This window comes from Carassius gibelio, chromosome B17, assembly GCF_023724105.1.
Source record: "Carassius gibelio isolate Cgi1373 ecotype wild population from Czech Republic chromosome B17, carGib1.2-hapl.c, whole genome shotgun sequence".
Lineage (NCBI taxonomy): Eukaryota > Metazoa > Chordata > Actinopteri > Cypriniformes > Cyprinidae > Carassius > Carassius gibelio.
Window position 1 is genome coordinate 24,254,264 of NC_068412.1, and position 21,467 is coordinate 24,275,730.

Genomic DNA, 21,467 nt, shown 5'->3' on the forward strand with positions numbered 1-21,467 from the left:
AATAGCTCAAAAACCAGTTGAGACCCCTGCTGTAGTTCATGTTGAGTCTCTTTTGAAACTCTATCTAACCTGTAATGATACTCACTTCCACCCTTGCCGGTCTTTTCCATTCGATACTGGTAGATGTGTAGGGTGAAGAGCATGTGAGAGTTACGGTGCTCCTCTTCGTCATAGTCTGGCTTACTGCTGTAACGTGCAGCAATGGCAGCATCCAAGAAGAAAGCAGCCTTCTCAGCTGTAGGAGCGCGTAGTTCACTCTGATTCTGTAACTGTGTAAAAACAGAAAGGATGCAAATGTGAATTTTATTGCACAGTTTTGGCTAAAAGAGCGTCTGGTTTGAGAAACAATACTCACTGTGTACTAAAAATGCAGAAATGTTACAATTAGGCCGATAAATCACCAAAGGCAAGACTTTTACTTTGACAATATATTTTTTTCATATTTTCAATCAATTATGTCTAATTAAGTAAACATATAAAATCAATACAAAAATAATAAAATAAATGAAAGTGTTTTTTAAAGTGTGCTATACTGGCTATCGACTACTTAAAAAAAGAAAAAGAAAAAACTCCATATTGGTCGACCGCTATTAACAACACTAAAGAAAATAAAAGAAAGCATAAAAATGCTGCCAGTTTAGCTATGTCTTAATAATTCAAAAGAAATTCTTCTATTTGTTATTGGGCAATAATTATATCAGCAGAGCCTCGGGCATCATGTCTGAAGCCGGCTCGGTGTGATAAGGCTGACTGTCACAGGAACAGGAGAAGTGAGGGCATTACAATCCATTGCTGTGAGGTATCAGTCCAAGATGAGATTAGTGCACATGTCTGAGGATTACAGAGACAGGGGTTGTCTCTGCTCGACTAATCCTCTCATCATGTATTAGCATTTTACTCAACAATGGCATCTTTATTGGAAGTTGATTGCCAAGCCTGTTTTTTTTTTTTTTTTTTTTTACACTGAGGTTATTCCCAGAACAAGGACAGTTCCTTACAGGCGATAAGTGGGCCAATATTGTTAAACCTTTTTCTCCCCCCAATTTAATTATCTGAGACTATTTGAATTAGTAATAAAAAGAAAAGCATGAATCTTTGAGATCATGTCATAAACAATCTTAAAGTTGAAATGTGTAATTTCTACATCACTAGCAAATAGAAGAGTAAAACACTTTCCCTGCCTACCATTGTTGAGGCAAACAAAAAGTCCTGCCCTAAACTGTTGTTAACATTAACTCTTGTTACTGTTAATTAAAACTCAAACTATTAAATTTTCGGAAAAATTCGGATGAAAAACTCAACTGAGGGCTCTATTTTAATTATCTAAGCGCATGGTCTAAGCGCACAGCGCAGGTGAAATCAGGGCGTGTCCGAGTCCACTTTAGTTAGTTTAATGACGGGGAAAAAGTCGGCACACCTGGGCTCATGGTCGAAATGGGTTGTCCCTATTCTCTTAATGAGTAATGTTTTTTGGGCGTAACGTGCAATCAACCAATCCGAGTCTCATCTCCCATCCCCTCTAAAAGCCAGTTGCGCTTGCACCATGGCAGGTTCCCTATTTACATGGCGGAATGTAACTTTTCAGTTGTAAACATTTTGTGTGCTGCTCTGCGTTCCTGTGTGTGTTGTGCACTTGCCTATAGGTGCATATTTCTAAAGCGCTCTTTAAATAACAAAGAAAAAATATTGTCTATTTTCAGTTCCTTGAAATAGTAACTCACCAACAATGTGCCCGAACATACCTCTTTTTTAGACCAGCAAGCCCATGGGCACACAAATGGGTGCAAATGCATTTACTATTTCAACAACGCAGCGCAGGACAAGAAAATGAGAACTGCATCGGGCTGAAACTAGCAAACACATTTGCGTTGCGCCTTGCGCCACATTGTGCAGGGTGTATGATACCCTTAATGTTGCTTAATGTTAATTACTGAAATAACTTAAAGTACTAAAATTACAAAAAAATTAACCTATGAAATAAAAATGTATTAAAGCTTTGTATAAATAATAAAAAGTAAAATGACAAAATCACACAACAAAATTACTGAAACATAAACTCAAAAATTAAAACGAAAACTGAAAATATAAAGATAAAAGCTATTTCAAAATAATAATAAATATTATAATAGTATGTAAACAATAATAAAATAACACTGGCCTCAAACCCACAGCACTGGTTGAGACAAAGTTAAGTTTTTCATAGTGCAACAGTTTTTACTTTTTTTTAGGGAAATCAAAAAGTCTTATTTATAGTATTTACAATATTTGAACATTAATCAATGATTATAATCCCTTGCATTAACAATCTACAGTATAATTCAAGACATTATAACAACATTAGTGATCAGAACGACTATTTTACCTGCATCCCACAGATGGGGTCCTCGCAAAGGTAGACACCTGGAGACTGACCGTCCTGCAAACTGCCTGTCGCCACCTCCGACAACAGATCTTTCAGGTTCTCGTCCTTTCCCCAGACCTCCACAGCCGACACTCGTACGGAGAAACGAGCGCCTGTCTTTTCCTTGCACTCGTTGATCAGTTTGAAGAGCCAGGAGATGGCACACGGGATGATCCCTAAACTCTGCATGGAGTCGTCCTTGCCAATCATAGTGTAGGATTTGCCTGCGACCAGACCGAGAATCGAGTTAATGATGAATCGCTTTGCATACAATCACATCTCTTGCGTTATGAACAATTGGCAGGCCTTTCAAAGATCAGAACGATAGTTAAAATAGGTCAGGTGCTAAAAGCTACATGCAGTGCCTTTTTTGGCCTCGGGAGCATTACGCCAATACGTGTGGTCTATTTCACACTTTCTAATATGATATTTAGCTTACAGACCAGCACTCTGGCATAAGCCACAGTGACAGATGTCACACACACGCTAAACAAACACATTCCAATACAATTAAAAATCCATTAAAGCTGGAAAACTGACAAGATTAGCATAATCATGCTTAGAAATACGGTCAGAAAATGCACCGTGCCTAATCACGAGAATGTTTTGTCTGCCTTAAATGGGTTTTTATTTCCAGAAAAGCCCTCAGTTTGACAGTCCACTGACATTTGCCATATGTCTTAGTGTGGTTGATTAAGCACATGCACCGTGTGGGCAGCACTGGGCATTAAACGCAGGTTCACCCGCAGGACCAGAACCAGAACAACAGTATGTTGATTGGCAGTGTCCCTGAATTCATTTCTGGACATTGCCCTCAAACACAGTCACATGAATAAATACCCCTGCTGTTGACATGAAAGGGGCCACTAAACAAAGCCATATGTCACAGCACACATTCAGACCAGACTGAACTTCAAAAAACCGATTCCTCTAGTTTGGGTGGGAAAGAGAGCGAGAAAGAGGAAACAGAAACAGGAATCCGCCGAGATAATCTGCTGAAATAGGACAAATACGCTCATTTGCACAGTTCATTCAAACATCACAAAAAATTCATAAAAAAACAAGCCAGTCTTGCATTGGTGCAGTTGTAGCAGATAATACATTTATTCATGATTTAATATGACACACCTGGAGCAGATATTTCATACTTTGTATTTTAAAATGATGGTTTTTCAAAAAATTTCACTTTCATGTTTAATAAAGTGTTTACTTTTGTGGCAGGCTCTTCATTTCACAATGGAGCTGTTAATGGGAAAACCTGGATCAAAACAAGTTTATCATATTGATAAACTTGTTTTGATCCAGGTTTTCCCATTAATATAATAACCTTTATATTCCGTTTCACTCCATATTTTCTCACAAAGTGCTGTTTTAGTGTTATTTATATACTATAATAGTATTTATTAATATCTTAAAAATAGATTTTATTTTAATATTTTCACTTTTTCACTTTAATTTGAGTTTACATTTTAGTCATTTTTATGTTCTTTTGTTGTTTTATTACTTTTTTCTAAACTATTTTCTATTCATATTTCCTTTTTGTAGTACTTCAGTGTATTTTATTTCAGTTGATTTCTGGTTTTTAAAATTTAAGTTTCCATCTAATATTTACATTTTATTTCAGTTCAGCTATATTTTAATTAATGAAAAAAGTTGCAATGGGTTTTAGTTTTAGTTCAAAATCACAACACTGATTCCACCACTGAAAGTAAAAAAATTTAAGAGGTAAATAAGGACTACACTAACAAAATGGTATATAAAAAGATAATGGTTTAGTTGCAGATGGTTTTTATCAGGCAACAAAATAGTTCAGGAAAAACAAAAGTGTGCATACATTACATTTACATGATTACATTTATTATATTTTATTTTTAATTTATGTACTTTTAATTTTATATATATATATATATATATATATATATATATATATATATATATATATATATATATATATTTGTATATTTATTTATTTGTTTATATTTGTGTATTTTCTTTTCTATTTTAATTATTCATTTTATGTCCTGGGTAACAGATCAAGCATGCTCTGTTGAAAATGGTCTTTCACATCAATTAAAGTCACTGGGCTTTTACTACCAGGCGAAAATAAGACAGATGCTCTGTCGCAAATGAACTGAGAGCCAGTAATTCAAAAAGACTGGATGTAGAGTGGCGTGATGGGAAGGCAGAGCTTATGAGATTCAATTACTACAGCATCTCTCTTAAAAATTTTACACACACAAATCCATTATATAGGCTTCAACTTGTCCTTCAATTTTATGGATTCTGACTTATTGCAATAAAGCATAAATAAGCCTCCAGGCTGATCAAGCAGTTTCAGGACAGGAGATAAAGCTTCATTCCGCTAGAGTATTTTAATATTCACCATACGTCCTCTGCATCCTCACAACCAGCATGACATACAGGATTTAGAGGTCAGGCAGTATTATGCATGATTAATATTGTGCTCTCTAGTTGATTTGAAGGTCAAAAACAAATCTCAGTGTTCAAGCAAGATAAATCTTAACAGATTGCATCTTTGGTACTCCCGCACTTAAGCACCAGTGGTGCACCTCGCACCCCTCAAGTTCACCATGATTCTTTTGTTTCTTGTTTTATACAACCACTTTTTCAAGCCAAATGTCCAAGGTAATTACTTCTAAAGCACTAACAAGCAAGTCTCTGGGTTATCATGGCTAGTTAATTAGCTTTGCACGGATGACCAATGAAATCACTGTAGAATGCTTTTCCAATGATGTATGAGCCAGTCTTTGGTTTTCAAGTAAAGGTTAATGGAAACGAGGCATCTGAGGCATTACACGCTGTCATCAAATCACTGACCAGCAACCACAATGGCATTTTTCCATTGTTTTCCGAGCAAACGGCTGGTTACATTTTACACTAATCTTCCAGAAACAACAATGGACAATGACGGCGAAACAGGGTGAGATCATCTTGTAGTCTGCCATGCGTGCTATAAAACTAATTCCATCTAATTCACAGGATATGAACAGCTGAGTATGGGACCGTCGGGGAGGGAATGGTTATTTATTGAACATAAAACACATCTGGGAGATGGAGATAGAAACATCACAGTGTGACATTCTGACATTCTTTAAAAAGCAAGAAAAATGTCTGCCTTAAAAGCACTTACAAGGTATTAGTAAAGGGCAACTGAAGCACTTTTATTTGTGATGGGCTGATTTATTAGAAAGGCACTATAGTCTCTCTGAACCCTATATATATATCCTAGGTCACAGCTGTTGGTCTTTTACCTAGTTTGGAGTGTCCGAAGCAAAACACACAGCCGTCTGCTCCATTGACCACAGACTGGATGACCTCAGCCACAGTTCCCGCACAAACCTCTGCCTGCCAGGAAACATAGAACAGCCAATCAAATTCATGCAATGCAAAACAGAAAGGAAAACTAGCATAACTTAAAGAAAATATTAAATAATTCTGAATTTTCTGATAAAAAAAAAAATATATATATATATATATATATATATATATATATATATATATATATAAACAAATATATTGAAAAGCATATTTTGGTGTGTGCAAGACATCTTCTGCATAGCAGCAATGACTTCTTATCCATGTTTTATCAACTACCCAGTAATGCTTTGTGGTTAAGGATCAGGGTTGGTAATCAAAAAATCCCAGAAGGGATGACATACTGTATAAGCAACTCCCATTTTGCTTTAAACCTTAATCAGCATTGTAAGACACCTCAGGCTGCTCCAGAGGGACTGTCCATTTATTAAGAGCATACTGTTGCTTTGTGCAATGAAACAATACATTTGGTGACACAAGTAGCAGAAATGACAACAAAGCATGTTTAATGTTAAGCACAATAGTTCACCCAAAAATGAAAATGTTGGTATCATTTACCCACCCTAAAGTTATTCCAAACCTGTATGAGATTCTTTCTTCTGTTGAAGACGATATTCACGATATGAAGAAGATATTTTGAAGAATGCTGGTAATCAAAATTGATAGTAGCCATTGACTTCCGCAGTATGTTTTTGTTTTTCTCCATACTATGGAAGTCAACGTCTACTGTTAACCGTTTGCATACTAAAATATCTTTAATAGAAGAAACTCATACAGGTTTGGAGCAACTCAAAAGTGAGTAAACCAGGACGGAATTTTAATTTTAAGATGAACTATCCCTTTAAAACTTGCAACAATCCCTCACCTGAGAGGCATCATGGGAGAAAGCCGCATCAAATGCGAACATCTTTGGAGGAACCTGGTTGGAGCTGCCGCGTTTCTGAGTTTGATTCTGCTGAGAATTAGCCGCTGGATCCATGATGGTCATTTGTTTCTTACGAGAATCAACCTTCAGGAAGGAGCTGGACTCTGCCGCACTGGCGGGCGATGAAGGACATACTCGTACCATCACTTTAACCTGCACAGAAACACAGCAACATCTGCTCAGTAATGCAGCATTTCAAAGCGTCATGTCGCTCAGCAGCAACCTCTCTGCGAGTAAAACCACAACCTACGTTTCTGTGAACATAACAACATGCTGCTTGAAGAAGAACAAGCTTTTAAGTAGGTTTATAGCTTTGTCAAGAGTTGACAAGATTGTGGAAAGTTTGCATCTCCTTTCCGAACACTTTTCCTCTAAGAGCACCTTGCCAAGTGGTTTTGAACAAGTTTCTAAGACTATAAACCCCCCAAACTTTAACATATTTATACCATTACTCATGCTTTTGACAAAATTGTATGCAGTGATACTTAGAGAGTTATTCATAGCTCTTTAATATTTCACAGTCAAATATGTGGAGACAGCAGGCAAGCATTAAACCTCAATAATGCTGCAAGACGCAGGTGCAAGATTAAGGAAAAGGTACACCAAGTAACTTCAGCTGAAGTTTAGTTCTGAGAACTTATATTTACTAAAAAAGTTTCTTTAAATAAAAGAGATTAAGTTGGACTCGGACATATGGGCTTGTGTAGAGTCCATATGTCTGGACTGCACATCCACCAAATGTTAGATAAATCTAATCTCTTACTGAACGTTTACTTGCTACTTGAAACTCATCCTGCAACTACATTTAAGTGATGTACAGTACTGTAATAAATCATCTAATATAACATATGTACCCTTCCATATCAAGTACTGGCATATGAGAGACATCACACCTAGTGCCCTGTTTATAAGCGTGTGCATGTGCTCAGTAAAACCATCATTGACTGAATGTAATTACAGATTAGTGGACTAGAACACACAAGTAATTGTTGGAGCCCTGCAGAAAGACGGGATAAATCTTGGGTTTCCTGCAAAAGTCATCTTTCACCATTCCTTTGCAGTCTAGACATAGTGGTTATACTGTAAATACTTTGTAAATACTAACAACATAGATTTTCAGGACACCAAGGCTGCATTTATTAATAGAAGTTTTCTATTATTATCTATTTTAAGATGCAAAGCAGAATTTTTAGCATTATTACTCCAGGTTACACTTTATTAATATTATTTATTTATTAAGCTATTTATTTGTTTATTTATAACACCATTCATTTGAAATAGAAATCTTTTGTAACATCATGTATTTATTGTTGTTTTGAATTAAGTGGCCCATATTCGCTATGCTAAATAAATAGCCCCGGATGAAATTATGACCTATTGAATGCATCATCCCGTTTATAAATGCCTCCCAGAAATAAATGCTCCTTGGTTCTCTATAAACTGTGACTAATATGCTTTCTCTCTGAGTCCTTGCTTGTTATGGAGATACGGAAATGTGGTCACAGAGCAGCTCAAGGGCCAGTTAAAACATCTGTCATGCTGTGAAATGTTATTACTGAAATCAAAGCATTGAAGATTACATTTCTAGTTAAGCACATATTTAAACAACATTTCTTTTCTGACCCTAGAACAGTAGAGCAGTTTCGTCTGTCTTCACAATGCAAAGCCAAAATCAAAGCAGCAGACATAATTACCACAGAAATCCAATCTCGACGCCATATGGATTAGCAACTATAATGCCATCATCTTTACATTGATAGACATTTTGATAAAGCAGGAAAATCAGAAAATCAGTCGCCCAGGCATCTATTTTTTCTTAGGCACTGTGATTATTGGTTTATCTTGATTGTTTTAGTGCATAAAGATAATAAAACAGCATCTCTCAATAATTTTTTTCTTTCTCATTTATGGATCAATAACAGATGAGATCTTATAGAGGAAATGTCCATGTTGTTGACTCTCGACAGGGGAATAATCCTATAATAGTTCAAGTGGATTTCACTTATCTCCGTTTATTAAATGACAAATATTTTCCATTTTATTTTCAGTGATAAATCAGAACAATAGCTAGAATTAGTTAATATACATTATACTTCCCTTTCCTTAATGAAATTAAATATTTATGTTAAAAAATTATAATTTTAGAAATTTCTGAAACCTCAAAGATGTGTAAAAGTAACATTATATAGAACATTATTATTATTATTATTATTATAGCAAATGATGTGTATAATAATTGTGCATTAAACATAAATGAATTTATATATATTATTTAAAATGTATTTAAATAATAATAAAAATATATAAATGGAATTTCAACTTGTCAGCTGTTTCTTTAGCAGAAATATAACTAAAAATACAAAAGAGAAATGCTGACATAACAATAATTTTGTCTGATTTTGATGAGAAATCCATGCGATCATACTGAAATACTGACTTTTTTATTGCAAACTTTAGTATCTTGGCAAATCTGAGCAGAACCGAGATGCTTCTAGTGTAATTCTAGTGTAAATTGTAGTATGTAGGAAACTACAAGGAACAAGTAAAACTGTACCTTTTTGCTTTTCCTGCATTGAAACATACTTCTAGGAATGTCATTATGGTGTGTTAAATATTTAATCCTGGTGTTATTTAATAGCAAAGTGAACCCTGCCTACAGTTTTTGCAGATTCCACCTGAATTATTCATGAGGTGCATTGTTAAGGACACATCACACACAACACTTCTGGACGAACCTGCTGAATATGTGCGCACAAATCAGGACAGCTCTTTTGTAGTCTGGGAAAAGAGGAATGCCTGAACTTTGACGCTGTAATGATACTGTCATTTTATGCATTGCCGCCTGTACATCACCCTAATCCAAGTGGCAGCATTTTCAGCCATGGAGCTACAGTAAATCCAGTACGATTTATACAAGCCAATACGGTCTACTTTTGAGATAAACCTCCTCTCTGAGCAATAGTGATAAGTCTCAACACCAATAGCCTCAAACCGGCTCAGATCTAATAACGTGCTGGCAGACAGAATTTAATGAAAGCCCTTTCTACACCCACAGTCCCTGCACTACAAAGAGCCATGTCTTTTTCTGTTCTTATAACCAATCCTCCCAGGTTTGTTTAGTCACGTCCGGCATCTCAAAACCCATTAACACAAATAGAATTCCTTCTGTTTGGTGATTTGCAACCCATTGCCTGCACTGAGCCTCTGAGTTTCAGAAGCAGGAATAAGATCATGGTTGGGGGGGGGGGTTGGCTCATTAGACAGCATATGCGGCAGGATGGAGGAGGAAGAGGTGGTGGTCTCTCTATGAGCTATCACAGCTCTTGTGGGTGAGAACAGTTTGGATAAAGCAGCACGACTAATTAAAGGAGATGCTCTCTTCTGGGTTATTACAGATCTTTAAGAACACTGGAACGAGAGCTAAACCCACATAGCCTACTGACTCAGTGGTGCCCACATAGCTACTACTTGTCATAATTACATTATAAAACCTAATTTTATTCATGCATAGATAAGATATAAAAGCCCCCAAATCTATTTGGAAACTTGAGTGACACTTCAAACATGAATGTCACTGTAAAAGGTAACAAAATACCAGATGAAATATGCAAACAAACGCTGTTTTTCTCAATTCTAATTTAATTTGCTATTACCTTGAATCAAATAGTCTCAAGGTTATTTTAGGGCATATATGAACTTGTTCTTGAAGTGCTTGAAGAGCCAGCATAGACTGCATCATTACCTGTACTGTTTCCCTGTACCTTAAAAAAACGTAATCTTCTTCATCACTAAGGCAAAATACTGATTTTTTTTATCCAAAGTGGTCAAAATGGGTTTGTTTTGAATTTGCCAATGAAAGCAAAAAAGGTTGTTATTGTTTTTTTTTCTATCGAGTTGTTTCGGTGGCGTACACACATAAGCAAACATACAACGGGACAAGACTAGACTGATTCATTGACAAATTATTCTAATGATTCAGTTCTTTTAAGTGAGTCAAGCACATGCTGCGCGGCAAGTGTAGTCCAATCACGAATGAATGACTCTTAGGAGCCAGTTCATTTTAGTGAATCAAAAACATACAGTCCAATCAGTGTAGACCGATTCACAAACAAATGACTCTGTTTATTTTAGCAAATCGAATCAAAAACATGTTGTGCTACCAGACTTTAAAAACTGAACTGACCCTTATGAGTAGGGTTCATACGGGACATGTCCCAGCCAGGATTTTAATATTGCCTAAAATATCCAGGTTTTGGCTATTTGTACTGTGCAGATTGATTGTTGTGAATCATGAGAGCTATAAAGAGCAGAGCAGACGGCTCCTTATGCTTTTGAATCGTTTTTACATGTATGTTTGTTCGTTTGACTTGAAGGATTGTGGCGCACTTTGTTTTTGTTTTTTTTTTATTTGTGCGCAGAGACGCTTCAAGTCAATTGAACACAAACACGTGCGCATATTTGCATAGCTTTGATTTTTCCCACTAGATCTCACCTTCTCACACGCAGCCCGACGATTGGTCGACTATGTACAATACCTGCGTGTTGTTGGTCAAGCTGCTCTGGATTTAAGGCATTTATTAAAATTCTTGCTGGGACGTGTCCCGTATGAACGGCGCATATGGTCACCCTACTTATGAGTTGGATCTTTTAAGTGAATCCAAAATATAGAGTGAACAGTGAGCCGCTTTTTTTAATGAGTAGTTCAAAAAGACAAGTTACAGCCAGATTTAAAACATTTTGACCTGAAATTAATCAATAAAATTAGTCACTGAATAAACGCCTGACATCAAAAACCGATTACACCTTAAAAAAATAAAATAAATAAATAACTTGCAGTTCAATAAGCGATGCAAGTTATCATTATAAATTTTCAGTGATGCCCATATCAAAAATAAAAATGTTTACAATAAACATTGATTGATCGATTGACTCATTTGTTAATTAACAAATGAGTCAATCAATCAACCAGTCGATCAAAAATCATCTTGGTTAGCTTGAGGTCACTTCCAAGTGAAAACATTTGCACACTTGTGGATTAGTTAATGCCTTATGATAACAGGGTCATTGCTTATTATATTTATTTTGTTTCTGTAAACAAAACAAATACACATGCTATGGTTTATTCCATGATATTTAGAGAAGAGTTAAGAAAAAAATTGTCATGACGAAATGCCATTTGAACACTTTTCATTTCAACGATTGATTTGATTTATATCATCATGGCATTTGAAGAATGGACCAGGGATGCACAGATCTTATCCAGCTACTTATATGTGCTTGTAGCCATGCAGAGAAAGCAAGCTTCATATGTTATAGTGGGCTGAAAGATCCCATCTTGGATTACTCTGTAAATCAATAAACCTGCAGTTGATATGTCCATTATAATAGAAATAAGAGCAGAACAGGACTTTATATCAACCTTTAATCTGTTATCTTCCAGGCAGGGTCTGCAAAGTTAATTAAAAAGACATTTACATGTAATATAAAGTTATGAATCATTCGCTGGTGTCACATTCCCTTGCGGTGTAAACTGATATTCTGTTTTACACAGTTAAATTATCACAGGAATATTGGGATGAATATTTCAGACTACTGAATTCCCATGTGTTCTGCTCACTCCGTGATGCCTGTGAGGTGTTTTTCTTTAACACCTCAGTTTTAGAAAGCGCTGTTAAAAATTGATTAGCCACTGAATATCATTTCTTTTTTTTAGGTCAGTGCCTGTACTGTCCAGAAGATTGATGAATCTTTTAAACTCTCAGGATTCCTATAAACCACCAGAAATGTACTAGAGAGGAGTAAGGATGAAATGGAAACAGTCTCAAAGATGAAGAAACAGGACATAGGAAAAAATAGACTTGCTTTGATCTGTTAAACTCACTGGACACATGTACAAATTTAGCATCCAGACGTGTCTGAAAGACATCCATCAATTGCTTTATCATTAGCAAGATAATGGAGAACCCATTGGTTTTTGCTCTAGTCACACTGTCAAAAAAACCCTGATGGTGCAAATCACCAATGCCATGTGAACTGGTGTGAAACGGCAAGGCAGAACATGAAAGGGCAACATCATTCACACAAACATTTAGAGCGAACTCCTAATAATATTCACATCATCATGGAAGCAGAATGTCACATGTAAATTTGCCAGAGTGCAGAGCACAATTTTATTTCAGATACTGTTTTTATTTAATTAGTTCTATTCGGTACAAATACAAATGATATATCTGTCTTTCATCTCTATCTCAAAGCCGATCACTTTCTGTGAGCACCACAAAAGCAGCCGTATAGAGCATCTACACCCATCAATATCTTATCGCACAATGTTCTTATATCCAAAGGCCACTGTTACAGCTTTGTCCCTTGAGAAAGGTGACATTTTTCTGTTGCAAATGCCAGAATTTGCATTGCCCACCATCCTGCTTATGCTCCGGCTGACTGGAGAACGATTAATTTTAGTTTGCCAGTGCAACGCACAACATGCAGCCTAAATGTGGGTGTTGTTTACAGAAGAACTCAAGCTGTTCCAATGCAAGATGACTCTTTATGAACTCACCGAAAGTTCTCAATAACAACTCACAATGTGGTTAATAATGAGTCTCTCAAAATCAGCTTTCAGACGTCACGGTTTTGTTTGACAGAAGATGCTTTAGACAAACCCACAGCCATATGAGATGGTTCTGTTAGGTGCCAGAACTAGATATCATGACCCGAATCAAGTCCAAACACAGAGGAATATCCCCCATCCTCTGTTGTCTGAGAGGAATGCCAGATATGCTGGTTTCCCTGCGATGCACTGGAGATCAAGATCAGCTTTCACCATGCGGGGCTCCTCTGCTGTCAGCGCTCGCACCAATGCATGCGTTTGACGGATTCTGTCTGTACCAGAGCTTGGTTTTAAATAGAAAAACAACAAACTGACAGAGAAAGCAGTGATGTGAATGGTTTGCTGACTGAGCATGTGAATTGATAAAGGAATGCAGCCATAAAGACAGGACAGAGTCAGACAGAGTGAAGACTTTCCATTATGTTTTGTTGAGGGTACTGAAATTGCTTTTGCAGTGTATAATGATGCTGGTTTACTAGAGATTCAGCTGAATGGTTTTCTGATCTGAAGTGTATGGATGAGACAAGTACGACCAGCCACTCTGGAACAGTAACCGGGATGGCAGAGTGGTTAAGGCATTTGACTCAAGTTCCAACCCTTGTGGGTTTGAGCCCCACTCTTGGTAGATTGATGTGAGCTTAATACAGAATAGGGTCATTTGGCTTCACTGCCCTCACTGATAATCCCTGCCAGACCAGAACTCATGAACATTGGGTTACAAGGCTGACTCTCTCCATCCATTAGGCCATGATGAATGTCGCATCAAAGGTCTATGTTCCTCTGAATTCTTGCATCTTAAACCACTCCTCACCTGCATCTCTCTTACAGCAGAACAATTTCACCTGTGATATCTACATGTATTCTGCAGGAAACATTCTCTCGCATCCGCCCCATATGTTCTGTAATGCTGCCAAAGCGCAAATCTCATGCCTACATTTCTCAGCTAGCTGCGTTTTATGCTGCCTGCATCACAAAACTAAAACTGAAACTACTTTTATTATGTTCAGTTCACAATTTCAACAGCATTTCGGCCCAGTTTACACTTGGATGTTAAAGTAACAGACTGTCCAAAAAGCTAAATACTGTCATCATTCACTCACCCTTAAGTCATTTCAAACATGCATGAACTTTATTTCTCCTGTGGAACAAAATGCATGAAATCCATATAAAATGTATATCCTGTAAGCACCTTTTGGGAAAGGACCTCTATTTGTGAATAGATATTAATGCCAGGTGGAAAGGTGTTTATTTTCTTATTTAATCATAATAAAATGTGTCTGTTTTGCCTCTCTTTTGTTGCTCAGCAGACTCTTAAATGCATATTAGAGAAGCTATTTCTAACCTACAGCCCTGTACATAAATACCGGGGTGGCCACGTGGTTAAGATGTTGGACTTATGATCCAATAGACAAATGTGTTAGACTTGTGTTCGTCCCCCACTCCTGGTATCAAAGCAATGTCTTCTATTCTACTAAAACTATAAACAGTAATGGAAAATCTCCAATACTTCTGTCCTAGAGCAGATGGTTAATTTGAACTGATGAACTGATGGACATATCAGCCACAAAACCAGATCAGGATTGGTTAAGTGGTTAAGGTGTTGGACTTAAGATACAATGAACAAATGTTCTTGTGGTTTTGAACCCCACTCCTGGTAACACGTTTTAAATCAGACAGTGAAGTGAGAGTCTGTGGCAAACTATAGTTGGTATATCTGTAAGCATTTACAGTATATATGATCATACAGTATGTTGGGTGAAAAACAGATTCAATGATAGTAAACACTAATAAAACAACAAGAGCTAAATTTGCTACATTATTAAAGATCCTACCTTGCCCATGCCGGGAGTGTCTTTAACTTTGTTGACTGCCCGTAAGAGGCAGGGCGGAGCAGGGGGCGGAGACACCTGCAGGATGCCGCTGAAGTTGGTGGGAAAAAGAGGCGGATCACATGCCACAGGGGGTGCAGGGCGCTGCTTCTTCTTCTTGGAGGATAGATTCAATTTCTGGGCAGCCCTGAGGATAAACAAACATAAGCAAAGTTAAAACTAGAACAGATGTGTATGTGTGCATAAACGCTGCAATCCCTTGGCTGTTTACATTGATTTTGAGTTTTTTGTTTGTTTAGGGAAAGTGGTCTGTATTGCAAGTTTAAAATGCAGCTTGTAAAGTTCAAACGTAACAATGCAGACCAAATCTTATTTTATGAGCAAATCAAGTGAAGCTGTACAGTTTACATTTTTCTGTTAGTTCCTAGTGTCCATCTCAAAACAGATTGATGAAGGTTTGTTGTTAAATGCTATGTCAAGCCATTAGATGCACGTCACAGCCAATCAGCAGAGAAAAGAGACATCTGTAAGATCTTCAATGCCACAACAATAGCATTTCCAGCATTCCTTTACTGTTGAATTTTCACAGAGAACAGGGAGGAACTGAACTTTCTCAGTGAGAACAACAGAGAGAAAGAGAGCAAGAGGAAAGAAGAGTAGTGATGTATATTTTTATGTATTCGAGTTAAAGCTGGCTTATTGTTATGAAATGAAACCCTAAGCCATGCTCTAGAATATCTGAAATCAGACCGACCGACCAACCAACTGACCCAGGGTGGCCGAGTTTTTAAGGTGTTGGACTTAAGATCCAATGAACCCCACTGCTGGTAGACAAATGAGATCTAAACTGCTTTTACTTTGTCAATAAATTACAAAAATCTGTCAGTATTTACTTGTCCTTGAATTTTGTTGACTATTCCATCACTGATCACCAATTCGACTAAAGTTTAACTTTGTCCTTAAAAATTCTAATTTCAATCTCCGTGCATCAAGAAAAATCACATACACAGTGGCAACCAAAGTAATTGAGTTGATCCACCTTCACTGGATGACTGTACTTGTGGACATCAGGTGAAATCCTTGTGTATTTAGAGCTTGAAGAGATATTGAGAATAGCTTTGACTCGGGAGCAGGAAAAGTGAGGGTCGATTGATTCTAACTGTGGTCTCGCATCCTGTTAGAGACTGTTTCAATTGGCTCTTAGAGAAGTATTGATCAACCAGTCCAGCATTTTCACCTGACCAAACATATCTGTGCAAAGGCTTATCACAGCCTCATTTAGACTCCCAGTGGATCAGGGATTGGATGGTGGAGGCTGAAATTGCAGTTAAAAAACTGAAACACCTCAAGTGAAACAAGGATTTTGGTGCAGGGGTGAAGAGAGAGGTTACTTGAAAACATGTCATGGGGATAATAATTTGTTTATTTGTTGTTGGGGACCCAGAAAAGGACTGTAAAACATATTTTTTCATCCCCAGATCTCTTTATCTACAAAGATTTATTATATGAGAAGTCATGTTTAGGGTGTGATATCTCAAGAAGTATGATTGCTTGCCTAAAAAGATAAGACAAATGTGTTCCCTTCAAGTCCAAACGGTTACTGTATCCTGAGGCTAAACATTTTTTCAAAATGGGTCCTAAATCTGTGGGGTAAAAAAAAATCAATTTACACCCATAATTATGCACATAATAGGACTAGGGCACAAATAAAAACGCCAATCAATGCTTATCTTAAGCATGAGCTTTGGTTGGCTTTCTCTTGTGAGTCGCTATCATGATCAAAATGTGAAATGTGAACATTTCAGATAGGAAAAGTACAATATTTTGCCAGTTTTCAAAGATCTTGTTTTATATTGTAGATGCACTGCTTCAGGTGCATGAAATAAATGACTAGAATTACAATACTTACAAAAAAGAATTATATACAATAAAGATACCAACTAAAAAGCCTAATAGTGTGTATAACAGACAAATTAACTGGTTCTCGCCATGAATAAACATTAAGAAGATAATAAACAAACACACAAAAATCCTAGAAGGATTATTATTTTCAATGTTATTTTTTCTTTCAACTTTTTCCTTTTTTCAAAGCTGTGGCTTTCCACTTTTTCTAATGAAACAATCAATATTAAAACCTTTCCATATACTATTTTAGTCTGAATAAATATTAAGTTGTGTGAACAAATATTGTAAAGACCTTAGTGGTAAGAAAGAAAGAAAGAAAGAAAGAAAGAAAGAAAGAAAGAAAGAAAGAAAGGTCAACCAGTTTTTCCAAAAAGACAATGCTGCTCAACAACAGCAGGATACAGTAGCCCACCTACCAGATGCACACTAACCAACCTTGCAATTCAAGCTGGAATAAGCAGTTCTTTTCAGCAGGAAAGACAATTTAGCTGCTCTTTCTGTTTGGGTGCAGTTTTTAAAGGTCTTGGTGGTGCATCTAGCAGTGATGCTTTAATGAACTCTCAAAAATTATAGATATTGCACATAACATGACAGGGCAGATCTACACCCTGAACTTCAATACAGACATCATCACAACCTCCCTCCCAAGGGATCTAGAAGATGGATCTCAGGTAAGCAGAAGGAAAGTGTCAGTTATTTCATTTTGCAGTAGTAGTACCTTCAGGCACAATCATTCATTTTGAAGCTCTCCACCTTTGCCAATTTGTGCAAATCTATTCAAGGTCAGAAATACAGAGAGGAAAGAAAAATAGCTCACAACACAGACATCTATAGTAGCCTAGGTCTCCTGGCAAAATCACTTCATATCATATAGAAATACACCTCAGCCTCTGGCAATCGTAGAAAAACTCAAGTGCTTTGGTTCAGAACTGCTATTTGATAAATATTTTGCGAACTGATCCCATTTCTGTCGAGAGAAGTGGTTACTGTAAGGGAAAAAATTGAGGCAACAATAATAAATACCCTGGCAGATAAGAGCAGGTGAAATATAGCTGGAAGTAATAATAACACTCAGTGTTTGTGTATGAATCAGGTCTAGAGATACAGTTACTGTGCAAGCTATGAAATCATCAGACTGAATGCGTTAGACGCCAACGGTATGAGCAAACCTTCTCAGAAATTAGACAAATTATCACCTGAATTAATTTTCAGGGATATGAAGTGTGTGTTTGTGTGTTAAACTTTTGCGTAACCCCCTAAGGGTTGTGACAAAGTACATGGCTGTGCTCCAAGATAACGTGTGAAGAGCAAAGTAAGGTAATTATTGTGACACTCATTAGTGTCAGGAAAACAGTTTTCTTTCTCACACACACTGTTAACAAACACACTGACCGAAACCTTAATGAGCTGGCAAGGAAAGTCTTGTAAAGTTTGACACAAACTGTTGTTTCCACCATGTGCTTCTAATTTGAGCCCTCTTGTCCTACATAAATAGCATACCATTGGTTGTTACCTGCCTGAGACAGACCTGAAGAGAATAGATGGAGATTATTCTTGTTAAAAGTCAAAACACATCAACGGGGAAATTGTATGAAAATTAGGAGGACACTTTGCTTGAATTGGCTTGATCCAAACTCAGGCGAGATTGTGAATGTGTTATTTTGCAGAGGCGTTAATGAGATTTCCTTAAATAGCTTTTTGGATGAACACTCTGATTAAGAAAACAGACAACATCTTTCCTTCTCATCATCTTCTCCAGAAAAGTACAATTTATATAATCCTTATGTCATCCTAACCATATAAGCACATAATGCATTATATAATCCAAAGAAATAAAAAATTAGCCATTCAATTAAAGCGCAGTCACAAATATATACACAATAAACTGTCCAAAACACACTGCCGTGATACTAGAGAGTCCTGGGTTGTTGTCGTGGCATCACTATAAAGTCGCTAAGGTCTTTTGTTTGTCAGCATGTTGCTATGGAGTTTGTAGGGTGTTCTGGGTGGTTGCCAGGGCATTGCCAAAGGAATTCTGGTTGCAAGCCTGTTGCTACGGAGTTGCTAGGGTGTTCTTGGCAGTTATTAGAGAATTGCAATTCATTTACTAAGGTCTCCTCCCTCTCAGTATGTTGCTATGGAGTTACCAGGGTGATCTGGATGGTTGCCAGGGCAATATAATACATTTGCCAAGGTATTTTGCCTGTCAGCATGTTTTTATGGAGTTGCTAGGGTGTTCAGAGGGTTGCTAGGGAATTACCAAACAGTTGCTAAGGTCTTTTGGATGTACGCATGTTGCTACAGAGTTTCTAGGGTGTTCTGTGTGGTTTCCAGGCACTGCCAAAGAACTTTCGGTTTTCAGCCTGTTGCTATGGAGTTGCTAGGGTGTTCTAGGCGGAAGCTAGGGAATTACATAAATCTACCACATAGACTCGACTCAGATATCCTGAGTAATGTATATCTAACTGAAGTAAGTCCAAATAAAACTATACAACAAATTAACTCAAATACATGTAACTATTTCAACTGAAATGTTAGAGAATACGTTCCGTCTTAGCAAACACCACCAGCAAGATATTTCAATCCACTGAGGCTTGAGAAAAAGATTACTTGTCTCTCACCTGTCCATCATTTAGAGGGCCCGAGGAGCCCTGAGTGTCCAGTTCTGTCTTCCTGTCCGCTCTTAAACAGGTGTCCTCCAGATTGAATGTGGAGTCTGACAGCTCATCAGGAATCCATTAGCTCTCCGTGTTGTGCTATTTGTGGATGGTGGATAATGTTGAGCGCCCCTCCTCTAATGTATCCACACCAGATCAACTGAAGCGGTTCCTCGGCAAGGAGCGGATAGCTTTATCCCCACACCTGAGCACTCCTGACTGCCTACGCGCCGGCTCGCCAATCTCATCTCTCCCTCTCTCTCTTTTTCATTGCTCTTCCCTTCCTCTCTCTCACACTTGACCATATCTTTCTCAGTCTCTCTCCTCCATGTCTCTGTTTGGCTTGTTCTTTTGATTACATTGTCCAGGAAAGGACATCCAGGCTCAAAACGAAGCGAGACCGGGTGAAGACATCCAAACAGGAAGCAGGGAAGACACAGACAGGAACACCATCACATTGCCTCCTCTCAGCCCCTGTGCTCAGCTGATAATGTCTGCTATTCAATCCTCGCAACAATCTCGTTCTCTCTCTCGCTCGCTCTTTCTCACTCTCTCCATCTGTAACGTACCTCACACTTCTCCAAGGATTTCTTTTCAACACCACAGGCAACAGTAAAGTTGGACCTAGAGCTCACGCTTTCCATACTGTTCCAGAAAATCATACAGCTGTGGCCACAAACTAAATGACACTAAAATAATGTCCAGTGTTCTGAAAGGGGATATATAATATGAAATGCAAAGCCTTGGAAACTCTCTTCATGTGTAGGCAGCTTAAGAAGAGACATTTAACTGCAAACTGCAATGGAAGCTGAAGATGTGCACCTCGAACAAGAAAATTAAAAAAGGAAAAGTGAAAAAAAAGGCAATATGATTCATTCATGACTTCCCAGCTAACAGGGAACATTCACAAAACTTTCAGTAATCAGTCAGAAATAGATAAGTCAGAAATTGTATAAAAAACTTAGACGGCACAAAAGATTACACTAAGGTCATGGCAAGCCTAGGAAGTAAGTGACTAATCCACTGGGTCAGACCTACCCAGCAGACTAATAATGTCAGAATGAACATCAGTTCTCTGTGTAGCCAGAAACTGAGCTGAACTTCACTATTAGTCTTAAAACAACCTTCATCTCCTCGAATGCAAAGGACTCAGAACATCCTTAGACATATCTGGGTGATGTCGTTTCAGTCCTGCGGCGCTGGAAAGAAGGAAAGCCTGCAGCCAGATTTCCCCTGCAGTCGTGTTCTGGCGGCGCTTTGTGTCACAGGGTCTGTCGTCTAATTTCCCTGTCACTTTTCATACATTCTGCTCTGAACCACAGTTGCAGAGTCTCCGCATTGAGATTCAACCTCAAACACAGAGCATGAAAGGGGCAGGCCACAGCGTTCCCATTGCTATAGCACACACCCTAGAGATTTAACATAACACACAACATTACATATCGCTTCTAATTAGTCAGCATTTCACCCATATGGTGCAGATTAAAGGGGATTCGCTTGCATAATGAGAGTAAGCGGGGACGAGAGATAAGCAGGCAGCGGGTCAGCCATTGATATACATATCTGTTTCATATATGTCAGCTTATTTGTGCTAATGAGTCTCATTAGCAAAAACAATTAGAACCGGTTCATGGTTTCAGTGGAAGAAAAATGTGACTTGATGACTTTGCATTCTTGTACCATGAACTCAAGTATGTACTTTGTTAGTAATAGGAAAGTGTGTGTAGCAGGACTCTGGATGAATTAGCATACTAGCACACTATTTTTGTATGACAGAAACAGAAAGAGTAATATGCATGTATTT

General features: G+C 37.6%; 1 protein-coding gene across 3 annotated transcripts in view; it reads right to left on the bottom strand.

Moving 5' to 3' along the window:
- The window catches only part of LOC127976243 (kinesin-like protein KIF26B), an 89,083-nt gene that overhangs the window by 11,438 nt on the left and 56,178 nt on the right, over window positions 1–21,467 (bottom strand). For 2 of the 3 annotated variants that reach the window (XM_052580527.1, XM_052580526.1), the window contains exons 5-9: window positions 15,105–15,288; window positions 6,603–6,815; window positions 5,674–5,767; window positions 2,363–2,625; window positions 86–269 (exon numbers count right to left, since the gene is read on the bottom strand). In XM_052580527.1, coding sequence (XP_052436487.1) covers window positions 86–269; window positions 2,363–2,625; window positions 5,674–5,767; window positions 6,603–6,815; window positions 15,105–15,288 — 938 coding nt within the window. Of the gene's footprint in view, window positions 1–85; window positions 270–2,362; window positions 2,626–5,673; window positions 5,768–6,602; window positions 6,816–15,104; window positions 15,289–19,627; window positions 20,124–21,467 lie in introns of those variants that run through there. The other variant, XM_052580528.1, reaches the window with a different exon arrangement.